The sequence below is a fragment of the Photinus pyralis genome, unplaced genomic scaffold (assembly GCF_008802855.1).
Source record: "Photinus pyralis isolate 1611_PpyrPB1 unplaced genomic scaffold, Ppyr1.3 Ppyr1.4_LG3b, whole genome shotgun sequence".
NCBI classification, from domain to species: Eukaryota; Metazoa; Arthropoda; class Insecta; order Coleoptera; family Lampyridae; genus Photinus; species Photinus pyralis.
In genome coordinates this window covers 12,200,929-12,219,165 of record NW_022170510.1, presented here as the reverse complement: position 1 = coordinate 12,219,165, position 18,237 = coordinate 12,200,929, and the positions used below count along the sequence as shown (strand labels likewise).

Here is an 18,237-nt window from a genome sequence, read left to right as displayed (position 1 = left end):
TCTATATTGTTCTTTAACATCGTCTTTCAGCGCACTTAATATTACACTTGCCTCCATACTCCCACTTATAAGATCATTGGTGTTGAAGCCATATTTAACACATAGGATGTTCCAATCAGCGTACCAAAATAATTTCATTTTAATGATCTCCTTCGCCAGAATGTTGGGATAACGCGTACCTGGTAATTTTAGGCATCTTCTAATATAGTTGAAATGAAGATGGAGCGTGTACAAATACGTGGGGTAAAGATCGGTTTCCAAATAAATCATGTAGTCTGGCGTATTCCTAGGTAGCCTCAGGCATTTCTTTACGAAGAATTTAAGCGGTATCTCTACTGTTCTATGATTGAGGAAGCCCCATACCTGTGATGCGTAGCACACAATTGACCGACATGCAGCATTGAAGATGTCCAATTTTGATTGAAGAGGAATTTTGTTGTCCAAAATTAATTGGTTAAACGAATTTATAGCAAATTTTACACTTTCTACTTTCTCTTTAAAGTGATCTTCCAAAGACAATTTTGAGGTAAGCGTAATTCCCAGATACTTATAACTGTTGACCACCTGTATTTGTTCGGATTTATAAAACCATTTGTCCTCTTCGCTTCGTCGCCCGCCGTTCCGGAACACCACAATTTTTGATTTCGAAAGGTTTATTTTCAGATTCCACATGTTGCAATATCTATCTAGTTCATTGATCATTTTCTGTAAGTTATACTTGTCCGATGCCAAAAGTACCAGATCGTCTGCATACGCTAGTAGTTTGATTGTGGTGGAATTTATTCTGATAATTAATAAATAATTCAAATAATCATCAATATCGTTTATGAACAGTGAAAAAAGTAAGGGACTCAATAAACACCCCTGTTTTACACCCATAGCTGTTTCAAAAGCCTTGGTTAAACCTCCCTGACACCAGACTGACGCTGAAGTATTTCTGTACATATTTCTAATAACCGTGATTATTTTACTGGACATGCCCAGATTCATGAGCTTGTAAAATAATGCGAATCTGTCTATCCTATCGAAAGCAGCGGATAGGTCAACGAAAAAAGCAAACACTTTTTGCCTTTTCCTGCTTAAATGGATCTTGATTATACTCATCAAAGTAAAGATGTTGTCAATCGTAGAGTAAGATTTCCTAAATCCCGCTTGGAATTCTTTTAGTATGCTTTCCCGATTCGTCCACGACGTAATTCTGTCCAGCAATAAACCAGCAAATAATTTACTCCCTGTGTTTCCGAATGAGATTCCCCTATAGTTATTTGGATCATTCTTCGCTCCTTTTTTGTGAATTGGGAATATGATCGATTCTTTAAAGTTGTTCGGTATGATTCCAGATACATAAATTTCATTAAAACATTTAAGTAAAGTTTCTAAAAACGTCACTGAACTATTTTTGTAGAACTCATATGGGATTCTATCTTTTCCTGGAGCTTTATTGTCTTTGGCTCTTTTCAACACCGCTAATAGCTCATTCATTTGGAAAGGTGCATCCAATAAAACGTTCTTAATGAGCGGCTCGGCGTGGGCTATTCGTCTTGCAGTTAAGGATGGGTTTAGTCAGTTTTTAAAGTGGGTATTCCATTCCGCCGCGTTAATATCCTTGTGAAAGTTATACCTTGTGTTCTTGAACTGGCGCACTAAGCCCCAAAAATCTTTCGCATCCCTTACCCGACTAAATTTTGCAATTGCATCTTCATAAAAACTTTTTTTCTTTGAACTACATAAGTTTTTGTACTTATTTCTAGTTTTGTGGTAAGAAGGTACTAGTACAGTACTAGTGTAATCCTGAAGGTATCAGAAAACTGAACGTATATTTAATCAATCCTAGTAAATGGTACTGGTGTTTGCTTATATCCTGGTTATCAATTTCCATAAAGCGTTTCTCAAAGTGTACTTGTTTTACGAGCGAATTATTTATTTATTTATTTATTATCCCTCTCTTAGTTTTGGGCCGTCAACAGGCATGCGCCCAATTACAGAGTGACCCGCATAATGCTATTTAGATTTATTTATTATGTATGATAGTGCGTCGTCAATTATTATTCTTGTTTCTCAAAAGTTGTACAAAGAAATACCTAAAATGGGCCGATAGCTAGGTCCGAGGTACCAGACGAACAAACGCCTGGGGCTTCTAATGGCGGTTTTTCTGCATTTATAAAAAAGGGCCGCATTTGTGGGACTGCGATACTGAGTATTTGGATTTGAATTTTTCAAAATTTCATTGGGGGAGGACCCCCGGGCTCCCTCTATAATGGAGGGTCGAATACGCCTCACCCAACCAGAACCTCAAGGGATGCAGATCACCCTTATGGAATTCCTGGGGCCTTCGTCATCTTAGATTCCACTTAATAGGGGCTCCGGCGTGTTAAAAAAAAGTTTGAGAAACGCTTCCTTAAAGGTACCACTGAATTGATTGGATTTATGTTTGCTACCCAGGAAGTACGAAATCGAGCTATTGCTTGTTTATGCGCCGGACATCATAATCTCCTGTACTGGGTAGCGACTTTGACGGCGTCCAGTACTAGAGTAATCCTAAAGATATCAGAAAACTGAATTAGTCCTAAATGGTACTGCTACTGCTATTTATATCAATACATTTATTGACGAATAACTTGTCTGTGACTAAGAAAAGAACTTATTCAACTGTAAGCACAATGTCCACTACAAAGTTGGTAGTTTTTCCGAAAATAGTTTATTTTCCCGTAAATTCAAACCCTCCCAAAACCCCTTTGGGCTTAATTCGGGTATTTCTGACATACTAATATTATCGCTATTGTTAATGAGTAAATATTGGTAACTCTTAGAGGTTAACGGCTTCCACTCCACTCCCCTGCATTGTGGTTTGCTGAAAGTGTCTACTTAGTGACTGGAATTATCCTAGCTGTGGACTCACCCGTTGATTACAAATGATGTAAGAAGGTCAAGTAACGTATCCTTCATTAAAACGTCGTTTTTGGAAAATTGTATGTGTGGAAACATTGATTGAATTGCGTCTATGCCATGTAAAAGCAATGTGTCGTCACCATGCGTGGTCCCTACGAATGTTTTGATTGGTTATTAGTTTTTGAATCTAATGATATGCCTGCCTTCCAAGCCCACTCCAAAAATTGTACTGAGAGTAACACCCGCATTGTAACCGTAAATGGCTGCATATACGGATGAATTTGTAACTTTCACCTGCATTTGAACTGCAGTTTCAAAGCCGACATTAATTAATCTATCGCCAAAGCTCTAAAAATAATTTAGCATGGATAATTTTGCTGTAGAATTAGTACCTACCTTAAGCAATAAACTGGTGTAACGTTTAGGCATTTGTTCATTTTGAAAATAAAACGATTTAATCCGTTCAGACACGTCATGCTTTTTCGTTTCCAAGCAAACGTATTCATAATCAAATAAATGTTCAGCCCATGCTGCCCAGTGTGTTTCCACTTCATTTAGATTTTTGTTCAGAACTATAAATTAGCATTTTTAATATGATACTAATAAGCTGCACATTACTAATAGATACTAAATTTCCTTCGTCCTTTGTAACCCATGTCAACCAAGGGATATCGTTCACCTCACTGTCTTCCAGCTGCTTGTACGGATGTTTTGTTAGAAAAGATGACTCCGACTCTACTTCTACAACGGGCGCAAAGGGCGAAACTGGCAATCGCGCAACCTGGTAAAACAATTTCGTTTGTTTCACGAGTTTATCTGCAGGTACGCCTTTCAGGCACTTAATGAAAGTTTGTGTATTCGAATCTTCGCAGTTCAAAATCGTTGCCAGCTTTCTTGCTTTCTGCGCGGCACCGTCCTGAATGGCCCACGACATCAGGGCAGTTCCACTTTGAGATATACCTCTATGGAACAAACCTTTGGATTTCGGGGAGAAATAATGCAAATGGACCGCAGCTCCACCAGCTGACGCCCCCATGAGAGTTACTGATTTTGGATTACCACCAAATTGCTTTATATGCGTTTGTACCCATTTAAGGGCTTGTTGCTGGTCCTTCAATCCATTGTTTCCAGGTACGACATTATCTTCGGTGCTTAAAAACCCTGACGTACGTTATAGTGTTACTGCTGAACAGGGGGTAGATTCGAAACATACCTAGAAGACCTACGCGATAATTTATGTTCACATAAATTATTTCGCGGTCCATTAACGGACAGGGACCTGCGTATGATGTACTGGATCCAAACATAAACGCTCCTCCATGAATATTAACTATTACGTCATAATTGTCGTCGGTCGAAATTTGTGTTTTAGGTACGTAAACATTTAAGTACAGACAATCCTCGGTGCCTGTAGCCAGCTAATAGAAAAAATCAAAAAAATGTAGAACCCATACCTATGGTAGCATCATCGGTAATCATTGCGTTTTCCAATTGCATGCAGATGTACTGTTTATTGGCGTTTAATACACCATTCCAAGGCGACGCATTTTGAGGCGGCTAAAGAGACATTTTACATTGTATGGATGTACCAAAAACTGACCTCAAATCGTAAATCGCCGACCGGGGGTTTTGCATATGGAATTCCCTCAAATGCCGAAAATTTACGACCATGAAATGATGACTTATAGAATCCTCTTATTGGACCTAAAGAAGTCAGGACAAATGGCCCATTTTCAGCTACAAATCCTTGCAAAAGTAGAAGGAATGTATTTGTGAATACCTAGTAAGAATTATACTTACCTCTTGCGTACAGAACAACTAGCAAGAAACTGAACATGTTGAGTAAGCGCGTCTAGTTCCAAAAACGTATTTGAACAAATAATAAATTAGATGAATTAATGACTAATGGATGTTGTGTTCAATTAGTACAAAGAACTGTCTTACATAAAACAGTGGTGATATTCGTATCTGATCGTTATTTATAGAATTTGAATAATTACATCAATCAGTTCATGATTAGTGATGAATTACGTACACAATCAAGCTGCACTTGCATGGCATGAATTAATTAATGAATTCGGATCACAGGAAACGATACAAAACGGGTTGAGGATAAATATGAAGGTATCGGGCAAATATAGGAGTAGTTTTCCCGGCACCTAGATTTTTATGTAAGAATTATAAAACATTCGTTCCAGGGATATTATGGAGTAAGGTTCATTCTTCATATATGTTCAAAATGTTCAATGCAAATGGACTATCATGACCAGCAACAACCAATAGTTGTATAAAACAGTCCAAAGGGCATGTGTTTGTAAAAGTGTACAATTTTTTTTCAAACTGGATACCCTGCAACATAGTAGTACATTAATCTAAAACATAAACAAATACATTATAACAAAATCTGATTAAACATTTTAATATTATACAACTATATAAATAAATACGCAGTTTATCACAACTTGCATTTTTTATAATAGGCACTTTTCCCAGTTGCCTTAGACAGTTTGTCAAATGTTGCAGCATTCTTGTCGATGTATTTAGAAACTTTTCCGGATTTGCACCCGGTATCACTACTTTGGTTGTATGTTTTCTTTGATAGTTTCATCTCTTGGAGCAAATTGTCATAAAATTTTTGGCTTCGTTACTCTCTTTCTCTTCTTCGAAACCAATGCACTCCAGTTTTCTTCTTGCCTATTGGCTAGAATTGAACGTACACCGTTATTTTTTACATTCGCTACATATTTTTCCATAATTACTATCTAATCACGTATCACGACGTATGACGATTCTCCTTCTTTGTTAAAACGTTTGAACTTTTATGTACCTCATGTGAATAGACAACACAACACTTTTTATTGTAAAAAAGCTAGGTTAAATATTTCTCGCAATTCACCTATTAATAAAATTCATTCATTCATTCTTTATGGCCCTTTTCGCAGTATTGAATTTGCTTTAGATTCACTTTATTAGATATCTACTAAGCTAATCCAAATGCGTCTATATACTTTATAAGCTTATATTTTTTTTTTTTTTATTATTCATATTGTGTCCTGTAATTGGTGTAAACTTTTGAGCATTAAATTATCATATTTCTCGATATTGACATTGCATAAAGCACACATAGGTTTCTTGATACCCTGGAATAATTCAGTTCCGAATTTCAGTTTCCCCTTTTATACAGGGTGGCCATTTGAAAACGAAACAGAGCCTATTTTGGGGACCTCAAAACATTTACGAAAAAATCCTCGGACCCGTCAATTTTTGATTCAAGCGGGAACCATTTTTTGCTATATTCGCCCCCCTGATGCCAAAGCCATAGCGGGGGTGGCAAGCGCCCCCAAAATTTTAAATCGAATGGGGGGGGGTCGAGTGATACCTTATTTGGAAGGTATTTTTATGTGGATTATAACCCTTAAGTTTTAAATTAAGTAAATGTTGAAAATGTTGGCCTTCGACTTCCATAGAATAATACAGGTTTTGTTCAAACATTTCCCGTACATTTTGAAAAACTTCTGGGGCGATTTGACGACATTCGTCAATTATTTTTTGTCGCAAGTTGTCTAAAGATGTAGGCTGACTAGTATAAATTTTAGTTTTTAAATGGCCCCATAAGAAAAATCTAACGCACTTAAGTCCGGGGAATGAGGAGGCCATTCAATAGCACCTTTTCTTCCAATCCATTCTCCTGGAAACGTATGGTCCAAATATTGACGAACCCTTGCAGCATAGTGGGGTGGCACACCATCTTGCTGAAATACTAGACTATTTCCAAGTAGTCGTTGTTATTTTCTAGTATCTCCACTAATGCTGGACGAATCGTCTTTTCTAATACCTCCAGGTACATCTCTCCTGTTAAAGTTCCAGGTAAAAAGAAGGGGCCTACGATACGGTTACCAAAAATGGCAGCCCAAACATACGATGGACCTGTCGATTCTGGTGTTGTCGATTAAAGAGCTGGGCAGTTCTATTAGCATTTTCATTGTTTGCAAAAAAAGATAAATTATTCAGCAAGTGAATAAACCATTATTTATTTATTTATGTTATTATCCCTCTCTCGTTCTGACAACAGTAATTGACAATCACTATTAAACTTCAAAATGATGCTTTAGTAATGCTCTCAACAATAACCAAGATTTGCGTTGCAGAAAAGGCATATGTACTTACGAGTATTAAACAGAAAAAAAAACAACAAAAAGTACGGCTCAGAATGTAGGAGAACAACATTTTTTGTATTTACTGTTGTTTTTATTTTTGTTATTTAACTAATTCATTTACAAGAATATTTTTTCATAAAAAATGTTGACACATTTTTGTAACTTTTATTAGCCCCTGTATGGGCTAGGCAAATTAGTAGCGATTTAAAACTTAAGGGTTATAATCCACATAAAAATACCTTCAAAATCAGGTAACACTCGACCACCCATTCGATTTAAAATTTTGGGGGCGCTTGTCACCCCCGCTAGGGCTTTGCCCTCAGGGGGGCGAAACTAACGAAAAAATTGTTCCCTCTTGAATAAAAAATTGACGGGTCCGAGTATTTTTTCGTAGATGTTTTGAGGCCCCCAAAATAGGCTCTGTTTCGTTTTCAAATGGCCACCTTGTATAGCTGCATTTTAATTTTATTCCTTCGGTTGATTCTTTTTCATTTTCCGACCATTGAAAATTAACTTTATTTTCTTTAATGGGGTCATTATTGTGAGCGATAACAGATGCTTCAAAAGAAATACTATTAGCATCTAACTTAGTGTTGATTCAAATTAAATTATTAAAATAAAAAGTCACAAATATACATTAATTTAATTATTTACAGAAAAAATAGAATTATTTTTTAAACCCTGCAAGAAATAACAATACTTTTTTTAGAAAACAAATTACACATACAAAAATAACGAATACAATAGTTCGGGTCAAAAATTCAGTAAAGCGCATTGTAAAGGTTCCTAACGGCAAATCGTGAAACAAAGAATTTTACTATTAGTCTGGAAGCCAGACGAAAAAGCTGGAAGTAAGGTACGGTGAAAATGTTTTTGCGGTTTTAGGTCACTAAGTAGGTCTATTTTAAGAATCCGATTGGTGCCACTCTGTCACCCTTGAGCATTTTGAGAAATTCAAGATGGCGTCAAAAATATCTGCAAAAAATATAAAAATTAAATTTTTTAAAAATATGGACATGTAGCCCATCGATTTTAGGGTTTTCTGAATTTAAATTTTTAGTTAAAAATATTTTTGGGGGCGTTTTGGAGGAGTGGGGGGTGTTTTTAAGTGGGTGGTTTTTATGGTTTTAATATTGTTTCAATATTAACGTGTCGTCATATCAAAGTGGAAGTACACAGCAAGTTATTCAATGTTAAACAAGTAGAACGACGCCGACAGACGGCCCGAAAATAAAATAAAACGCGATGATTTTAATAAAAAGATAATAATTATAACAAGCGCGATACGTCTTTTTATAGGTTTTTTTGGGTGGAGATTACAATTTTGATGTCAAAATATGATTTTTGAATAAATCCTAGAAAGATATACAAGATAGCGTCAAAATTTAGAGTTAAAAAGTTTACCATTTACTCCAATACCCTTACTTAAATGTCCCCATCCCACATATCCCAATGTGTAATTGTGCAAATAACTACTAATATCAAACCAAAAGTTTTGGTTAGTAGTAATTTTCACAGTTACAATATTAACTTTTTTTCAGCATTTGTTTTTTCAGGAACGGGTTTTCTTTATTTCCGAAATTACTTTATATTACAATAATTTCGAAAATAAAAACACATTGTGTGAAGTGAACATAAAAAAAGTGCATATTTCAGTGTGAGAAATTTGAACAGTTAATGACAATCAGTGAACAAAAACTTCAAACAATAATTAGTGCGTGCTACCAACGTGAAGATGAAACGCTGAGAAATTGGATTGAGGACCAGCAGAGACTAGAGATTGTCAATGATAGAAATTTACATTTCAATTATTTTTATTTAATGAACAATGTGCACTATTAAATTGTTCACATTGAAGTAAACAACGTGACGGTATCATATCACCTTGTGCGCATACCTGGATCTACATATATTTGATAGAGGGGAAATTCAAATTACAATTTAGGGTTCTGACACCCCCTCTTAATTTTAATCACCGATCAGTTAAGCAAAAAAAAAATAATAATAATAAAAATGCACAAAATCTTAACGTGTTCAACAGTGGTCAGATCTAGATCGAATCCAAGCTGATCATATCATCATTCACCACAATACATTTGTGTAAGCCTAAACCAGATGACAATTTAAGATGTGCGGGTGAGGAAAGAGATTTGGTAAGAATATCAGCAATATTTTGGTCTGAGGGTACATAATCCAATTTGTACAAGTCACTCAGTATACAATCTCTCACAAAATGATGCTTTATGTCAATGTGCTTGGAACGATTGGTAACAATAGGATTGGTAGACAGCTTTAGGGCAGACTGACTGTCTGTGAATACTTTAACTACGGGGACTTGGCCTACGATTGAAGCATAGAGAGAGGCAAGAAATTTGCACTCCTTTGACATCTCTGCCATTGCCATATATTCGGCTTCACATGATGACAATGCCACAGTCTTCTGTTTTCTTGATTCCCAAGCAATGGAAGTGTTGGCGAGCATCAAGACGAATCCTGTAGTTGACTTGCGGTCTGAGCAGTCACCACCCCAGTCACTATCAACGTAGCCTGTAATTATGCCGTCTTTAGACTTGCTGAAGATAAGTCCCAAGTTAATAGTAGATTTGAGGTATCTCAGGATGCGTTTGGCGTGTTTCCAGTGGGTTTCGGATGGTTTGCTGCTATAGGCTGCAAGCTTGTTGACTGCGAACGAAATATCTGGTCGAGTACATGTCGCGAGCCAGATGAGCGATCCAATGAGTTGTCTGTAAGGTACATTAGCAACCTTATCAGGTGTGGTTTCTTCAAATTTGATGCCACATTCCATTGGTGTAGCGATGTTCTTGCAGTCTTGCATTTGAAATTTTTCAAGTAGGGAATGGATGTAGTGAGCTTGGTCTACTTTAAGTTGATTGTTTTCCCGTTGTACGTTTAGACCTAAAATGTGACTGACACTTCCAAGATCCTTTGTCTTGAACTTATTAGTTATTTCAATTCTGACAAATTTTTCAAGAAGTTGGTCATTACTTAATACAACAAGGTCATCAACCCAAATTCCAATTACTACTAAGCTATTTCCTTTCTTAAGAGTAAACACACAGGGGTCAATATCAGAGGATTTAAAATCTACTGATAGGAGAAAATCTGTAAGTTTCTGGTACCACCGACGCCCTGCGTTCTTCAAACCGTAGAGAGCTTTGTGCAATTTAAGCACTCGATCGGTTCCGTCTTCGAAAGTTTCGGGTTGCCGCATGTAGACAGGCGATTCCAGTTCCCCGTGTAGGAAAGCACAGGTGACATCCCAGTGACTCAGGCTCAGATTATTTTCAATGGCCAAAGCGAATAATAGTTTGAGTGTACTATATCGCATCACGGGGGAGTAGGTTTCCATTGATGTCGTATCCTGATTATAGCCTTGCGCTACTAGCCGTGATTTGTACCTCTCAATGGTACCATCTGAGTGTCTTTTTATTTTAAACACCCATCTACATCCAAGAACTTGCTGATCCTTGGGCTTTTCCACAAGACTCCACACTTCATTTTCATTCATTGCGTTGATTTCTGCTTTCATGGATTCATACCATTGATGTCTATCTCGGCGGTTGAGTGCGTTCCTCACTGTGGTTGGTTCATTCTCATTCAGCATAGAGGCCATCACGATGCTTTCAGTCACTAGGTTGACGTTGCCTCTGGTTTTGTAAGGAGAATCTTTGTCAGCTACATCTGAGTCTTCTGAATCTTCATCAGATGGCAGGTACTCACTTGAGTCGATTAGTGGACTATCTGAAGAACATGCTTTCCTTAGGGCAATTGTGACGGGCGATTCTTGCTCGTCCTCGAATTCTGATGACGCTTCCGAACGTACAGGCAGCGTAACTGCTCGACTGTTGCTCGGGCGATGCTCAGGTGACTGCAGCTGTGTCTGCGTGGGCTGAGCTTGATGTCCCCCCTTTCGCGTCTGAACGGTAGGCGGCGACGTCAGAGGAACACACACGAGACTCTTGCGATCTTCGTTGACTGGTGCGGTCTCTGGAATGGCGTGAAAGAAGTGGTCTTCCAGAAATACGACATTTCTGCCTACAGTTAACGATTTAGGACGATGGGGTCAATTAAGCGATAACCTCCCTTCTGTGTCTCAGAATATCCGACGAAAATCAATTTCTGTGATCGGGATTCTAGCTTCTTCCGATTAATATCCTTCCTCTCATAAGCAAGGCATCCGAATACACGGAGATGAGATAAATCTACAACAGTATCAGACCATACGCCATCTGGTGTATTGTTCGGAACAGCTCCCGACGGACTGCGGTTCTTAATATACACAGCCGTGCTGGCGGCTTCCGCCCAATAGGCATTTGGTAGATTTGCATGAAGCAACATGCAGCGTGCCTTTGTAAAAATTAAACGACAACATGCCTCGGCGACTCCATTCTGTTCTGGATGATACTTCACACTGGATTGATGCTTGATTCCATGCTGTTTCAGATAATCCTGGAAGTCATGGGCGAAGTACTCAGCCCCATTGTCGGAGCGAAGAGTTTTGATCCGCTTTCCGGTTTGGTTCTCGACGAATGCCTGAAATTCGCAGAATTTAGCAAAAGCTTCTGACTTCTTCTTCATAAAATAAATGAAGGTTTTTCGGCTATAATCATCGACAAACAGGATTGCGCTCGTCGCGCCGTTGAGTGAACTCACATTCACAATAGCAATATCAGTGTGTACAAGTTCGAGTAATTCTGTTGCCCTAGTACCTTTCTCGCGATGTATAGGTACTCTCTTTTGCTTTCCCTCAATACAAGGAATACAAGGGTCGTGTGGAGTATTAGGGTAGTTAACTCCTGTAGCGAGACCGTTGCGTAGCAATCTCATACTACGATGATTGAGGTGAGCTAGGCGTGAATGCCAAATATCATGAGAATGTTGGACAGCATTGGCACGAGCATTTGACTGCTGAGGCTTTGAAATAGCATGTATAGTCTCAGTAGGTTGTGATTGCTGCTCATTTGTAGCCTGACGTATCATGTGCTTAGTAGAAGGACGATCCAGTACGTAGATTCCATCTCTAAGAGTGGCGGTGGCGACTACAATACCTTCTGGTGAATGAATCTGGCAGCCATCACTTGTGAACGTGGCAGTGTGTCCTTTTGCTACAAGTTGGCTAACCGAAATGAGATTAGCTGAGAAACTAGGAGCAAAATATGCATCATGGACCGTGATACTAGAATTAGGACCCATGGGAATAGTGACATCACCCTTACCAGGACATTTGACTGTTTCATTATTAGGCAAAGTAATGTTTAGCATAGTACGAGATTCAAAATTTGTAAATAAATGTTTGTTAGATACAACATGAATGTTAGCGCCAGTATCAAAGATAAAATCAGTAGTAGTAACATTAGCAGCCATAACAGTAAAGAAGCTCACGTGCGTGTTACTATTGCCGACTTTGTTGGCCGACTTCTTCTTCTGATTGGACTGGTTGGTCTGGTTGGGGTGATTATACCGCGGAGAGGAACTGGCTGGCACAGACGACGTCCCTGACGTGGCTTGTGCTGTATTCTTCTTCCCTTTTCGCTTGCCTCGGTGTTGCTGAGTGCTGTGGCTCGTACGGTGGCAGATATCACAGCGGCGTTGGTCATATCGCGTGGAAAATGCCGTACCATCCGGGCTTTCAATATTAGATGCACTGCGGCGAGACGCTTCTTGTAGTAGCTTGTTCTTCACTATGTCGGTAGTGATTTTTGCAGAAGAACTTTCGAGAGCCATTACCATTGGATCAAATTCTTCAGTTAAACCATTTAGTAGAATGACTGCTACGAATTCATCGTCAAGTGGTTTGCCCATTGCAGATAGCTGTAGCGTGAGCGATAGAACTAGTGCTACATACTCATCAAGAGTGCGACCCTCCAGTGTTATACGAAATAGCTGACGCAACACACTGAGACGTGAGATGAGGCCGGTACTACCAAACGTGGTAGCCAGGACATCCCAAGCTTCCTTGGCATTATTGCAAGGTTGGATATATGGGTACAGAGAAGATTTAACAAGTAGCCCAATCTTTGCCATGGCACGTTCATTTGCTGCCCTCTCATCAGGTTTCACATCTTCTTTGGTGACGTGTTCCCACAATCCTTCATGAATAAGAAGTAATTTCATGGAAAAACTCCAATTATTATAGTTTGAGGAGCCCTCCAACTTCTCGGTTATTAATAATTGATTGCTCATATTCGTAGACATTGTTTTCAGTATTTAATTAAGTAGCAGTGAAAACATTGCGGCTCATAACCTGTCAATGATAGAAATTTACATTTCAATTATTTTTATTTAATGAACAATGTGCACTATAAAATTGTTCACATTGAAGTAAACAACGTGACGGTATCATATCACCTTGTGCGCATACCTGGATCTACATATATTTGATAGAGGGGAAATTCAAATTACAATTTAGGGTTCTGACAGAGATCCTATGAATTTTATTGTCATCGCTCTTGTGTGTAGACATACACATCCAAGACCCACATTGCCAGATTGTTCAAAAAAAGTAGGAGACAAGAAGAATCTAAACCAACAGAAGTGCGTAATCTGCGATCATTTAGTGCGTTCGATTTTAGAGAAGACTGCTTGTTGTGCACCGAAAAATGTCGTGAAAAAGATCCTAAAAACCCAAGCCGATTAAAACGAATTTTATATTGTACGAACATTGGACATAAATCAAAACATTCTGAAAGCCTGTGAAAAACTGATGTTACGCAATATGGATGGAAAAAGATGACGAAAACAAAATTTTAAACCCAATTTCTGTCCCCAAAATACTAAATTGACACCAGATTTTATTCTAGAGCTTGCTAAATGCTCTTGAAAAGCTAATGACCCCTGCAGCTCGAACAGATGTGGTTGTCTATCAAATGGGTTGTCATGTAGCCTGATGTGCAAATGCATGATGGATAAAAGGGACGAAAATAAATGTAAAAATCCACTAACAAATTTTGTGGAAACTGCGCAAAATGAATCAGAAAGCGAAGAATCGGACAACGAGTAAATTTATGTTTATCTGCAATATTTTTTTGTTTGCTTGTAATTTTTTTGTTTAAAAATGTATTATATCTGTAAGTAATGTATTTGAGTTTGAGTTAATAGATCTATTTTTTGTTTGTTTTTTATTTTATTCAGTAGTTCCAGCTTCCCCCCTCAAACAGCTTCCCCCCAAAAAAATAATTAACAAATAGGAGTTTCTGTTTTAGTACCTATTTTGATCTCAAATTCGAGATTCTTATTCATAAAAACAAATAAATCGATGTACGACTCGTTAATATTGAAAAAATATAAAAACCAACCCCCCAAAAACACCCCCCACTTCACCAAAACGCCCCCAAAACTATTTTTAACAGCAGATTTGAATTCAAAAGGCCCGAAAACCCTAAAATAAATGTGCTATATGCCCATATTTTTTATAACTTTAATTTTTGTATTTTTTTTGCTGACTTGGCAGTCATCTTGAATTTCTCAAAATGCTCAAGGGTGTCAAGGTGGCATCAAACGGATTCTCAAAGTAGACATCCTTACGAACTAAAAGCCGTCAAAAAACCTTCACCGTACCTCACTTCCAGGTTAAGCCAAAAATCCCAGTTTGGCATCCAGACTATATGTATTTAAGATAATTGAAGAGTTATATATCCGATTTTGCCTGTCACCACCTCGAATTCCGGCTGGTAAGGACTCAAATCAAGATGGAGGTCAAAATGACGAATAACTCACATTTTTAACAAGAAGAATTTTGGTAAAAGTGACTATTTACCGCCTTACATTCTACCCCAAATCCACTCACTCTCATACTGAGATAATAATTTAAGTTGTGTTTTTGGATTCAATTTCCAATGCCGAAGAGAAAAAAACTGCAAATGAAAATGACCTAAGTTACTACATGTTCCTAAAAGCCGCAAAAAATAAGTATAAACCCTTTGTAAACAACAACAAAAGCACGATCTTTTATTTCATTTATTTAATACATGTTCATAACTATCAGGAAAATTATCTTGCAACGGCTGTTTTGAAACGTTCAAAGTTCATCTCGTAATCGCTCAGCTTGTTTGTTTTCCATAAAATTCAAGTTTTCCCAAAAGCCTTTAGGACTCAATTCAGGTATTTTTACCATTTGTATAGCATCGCTGTCGTTAATAAATAAATATTTAGGATTTTCAGTAGACAATGGTTCCCAATTAACACCAATTGACTCCGGCTTACTAAAAGCATCTTAATGAGAAAACAACTGTTTGAAAAACGTCAATACCCATTCTTAGCGAAGGACGTAACAAAATCAATTAACACGTCCTTCATGAGGACTTCAGGTTCGGTAAGCTTTATGGGTGATTCGAGAAATTCCAGCTCATGTAAAAGAACGCCTTCCGCGCTGTGCGCTACACCTACGATTAGAAAAATAGTATTGCTCGAGTGAAATTATTTTGTCACCCTCCAGTTGAAATCCCATAACCTTCTTTGTTGCAGTAGATTTATTAAATGCGAATATAGCCGCGTATATCGGAGACTCGACGGCATCCGCTTGCATATGAACTGCTGTTTCAAAACCTACATTGAACAATCTGTCGCCAAATACCTAAACTAAGCATAATATTAATGGAATTAAGTCGAGGTTCCCACCTTAATTAGTGATTTAATGTTGCTTTCGCACACCGTTTCATTTTGGAAATAGAACTCTTTAATCTTCTGGGCAATATCTTGCTTCTTAGATTTTTCGCAGACATGTTTATAGTCGAACATATGTTCAGACCACTCATTCCAGTTTTTATCCGTTTCGTCCAAAATATTAACCAGAACTATCGATTAATATCAAATAACATCAATCGCTCAGTTATACTATTGTATTACACATTGCTCCTAAGATGCCTTCATCTGTTGTAATCCATGTCAACCATGGCACGTCCAAGACGTCACCGTCTTCCAACTGTTTGTATGGATGCTTTGTTAAAAAAGCAGATTCTGATTCTACTTCTACAGTTGGAGCAAACGGCGCTAAAGGAAATTTGTCTAAATCGTAGAAATCTCTTGTTTTAACAATGAGATCATCTGCGGATGACGCCTTTAGACAATTAATCAGAGTCCGTGTACTATTGGAAATTTGGCAATTTAGCGACTTCGCCAACTTTCTTGCTTTTTCTAGGCCGCTCTCTTGAGTAGCCCACGGCATTAGCACAGTCCCGCTTTGCGATATGCCCCTATGAAACAATCCTGCAACGTAGCGGTTACTATAAACCCCGCAGAGAGGTAGTTAACCTTTGGACTGTGGCGAAAAGAAATGGAAATGAACCGAAGCTCCACCTGCTGATAAGCCCATCAAGGTAACAGACCTGGGATTACCACCAAAATCTTTGATGTGCTCTTGAACCCATTTGAGTGCGAGCTGTTGATCTTTAAGTCCGTTGTTACCAGGTACAACACTGTCTTCGGTGGTCAGAAATCCTGCAACATGCCGCCTGATTACAAAGTGATAATTTTGAAGAAGTCTCACCGAAAACACCCAGCCGATAATTCATATTTACGAATATGATATCACGATCCATTAAGTACTTAGGACCGCCAAATGAAGGAGCCCCTACCATAAAGGCACCCCCATGCACGTAGACAATCACGTCGTAATTGTCACTTTCTGTTGGCTGCTTTTTAGGTACGTAAACATTTAAGTATAAACAGTCTTCACTAGCTACAAACTAAGTTAGAAACGTAGAGATTTTGCAGTCCTTAATTACCATTCGTATCATACCAGAAAAATGAGCGCACTTGCTTGCAAGTGTAGCGGGCGTTAGCGTTTAGCACATCCTTCCAAGGTAAAACAGGCTGTGGTGGCTAAATTAAAAAAAATTAAAGGTCCCGGAATATTTTCATTGAGAGTACCTCAAACCGTAAGTCGCCAACAGGTGGTTTTGCGTAGGGAATGCCCTCAAAAGCAGAAAATACACGCCCGCCAAAAGACGACATATAAAATCCACTAATTTTCCCTAGGGAAGTTTGAACTAGTGGTAAATCGTTGGCACCGGAACCTTTAAATAATACCTAACATCTTTTAGTCTTTAATAAAATACTTACCACTTATACCATGGACAATCCACATCATACACCAAATGTTCGCTAAAGTATCTACCCTCAAAAGCATTTTTATGTCGTTCATAAATTGCTGAAAATAAAAGGGTTGTAATTTATGTTCGCGGTGGTAAGCGAAATTATGAATTATGTGATCACTGTTTTAAACTAAATAATTTAAAAGATCTGGCTAGCAGAACGTAGCAAATTTTTATGGTTAGACTGTGAGGAAATGATGTGCGGATAAAACACTATCTACCATTATCATTTGTATAGTAAGATTAGTGTGAACTTGAACCACGCAGTGTGCGACTAGCATTCCAAACAAAAAAAAAGAAAATTTTTGTTTTCGGGTTTTCGAAAAAAACGCGAAATAGCAAAACATATCTAATGTATTACTTGTTTCGCATAACCTTTGTGTATGATTCATATAAATAAAGATTTTATAAGTACAATTTTACATAGGTACCTACCTGAACCTCGAGATCCGTCGTATCACGTGCACTCTGTTTGTCTTGTCACTCGTGTGTAACCTCTGCTTTTATGTCTAGAAGCCTGCAACAAGCAATACGTCATAAAAAAATGAAGAAGTACTACACCACAAAGTATTTTAATCTGTGCTACTAGTGGAAAGGGGAAAAAAGAGGACCGGTTTGTAACACGCGGGGTTCGGAAAGTAGATCCCACCACGGTATTCTATACTTACCGAAGAATATCGCCCCAGATTTTAGAATGAAATTCAGTTCAGAGCAGAGCAGTATAATGTGTTGCGTTATGCTATTTTAAGATACTGTGTGTTATTTATTCAACCTTGATAATAACTAATAAGTGTCGATTAAAGCCTGTGGCGGCAATACGAGTAGGAAACGTGTATTATGTTACCGGCTCGTGCATTCCAGCATAAATTTGATTCTATGCTTTTTAAAGTTATTATTGTGGTGTCATGCTACATCTACAGGAAAACCTTTCAAGCCACAGTCTCAGTTAATTAAATGGAAAACAATGGGTGTATTTTGGGCTCGATTTGAATAATGGCACTCGATATACCTGTCCACGATAAATAAACCACTCTGTATATTTTTATTCTTGATTTTATTACTTCATACGAAATATCAAA

At 38.0% G+C, this 18,237-nt stretch overlaps 2 protein-coding genes across 4 annotated transcripts; both read right to left on the bottom strand.

Annotated features, from left to right (window-relative positions):
* Positions 1 to 2,593: 2,593 nt before the first annotated feature.
* On the bottom strand, positions 2,594 to 4,839 carry LOC116166887 (venom carboxylesterase-6-like). The gene is made up of 9 exons (XM_031482078.1): positions 4,690 to 4,839; positions 4,490 to 4,635; positions 4,344 to 4,446; positions 4,103 to 4,297; positions 3,508 to 4,050; positions 3,286 to 3,461; positions 3,093 to 3,237; positions 2,900 to 3,041; positions 2,594 to 2,851 (listed from the first exon to the last, which is right to left on the bottom strand). Exons 1-9 carry the CDS (start codon positions 4,724 to 4,726, stop codon positions 2,668 to 2,670), a joined length of 1,671 nt encoding a protein of 556 aa, XP_031337938.1. The 5' UTR covers positions 4,727 to 4,839; the 3' UTR covers positions 2,594 to 2,667.
* A 10,162-nt stretch (positions 4,840 to 15,001) lies between these two features.
* On the bottom strand, positions 15,002 to 17,907 carry LOC116166886 (venom carboxylesterase-6-like). 3 transcript variants are annotated; one of them, XM_031482076.1, is made up of 12 exons: positions 17,827 to 17,907; positions 17,594 to 17,675; positions 17,127 to 17,214; positions 16,935 to 17,080; positions 16,790 to 16,886; positions 16,552 to 16,743; positions 16,317 to 16,502; positions 15,912 to 16,271; positions 15,684 to 15,859; positions 15,495 to 15,639; positions 15,316 to 15,448; positions 15,002 to 15,268 (listed from the first exon to the last, which is right to left on the bottom strand). In XM_031482076.1, exons 3-12 carry the CDS (start codon positions 17,206 to 17,208, stop codon positions 15,085 to 15,087), a joined length of 1,701 nt encoding a protein of 566 aa, XP_031337936.1. In that variant the 5' UTR covers positions 17,209 to 17,214; positions 17,594 to 17,675; positions 17,827 to 17,907; the 3' UTR covers positions 15,002 to 15,084. The 3 variants fall into 3 exon arrangements, with proteins under 3 accessions (XP_031337936.1, XP_031337935.1, XP_031337937.1); XM_031482075.1 differs by lacking the exon at positions 17,827 to 17,907 and having other exon boundaries at positions 17,594 to 17,761; XM_031482077.1 differs by lacking the exons at positions 17,594 to 17,675; positions 17,827 to 17,907 and having other exon boundaries at positions 17,127 to 17,383.
* Between the last annotated feature and the right edge of the window lie 330 nt (positions 17,908 to 18,237).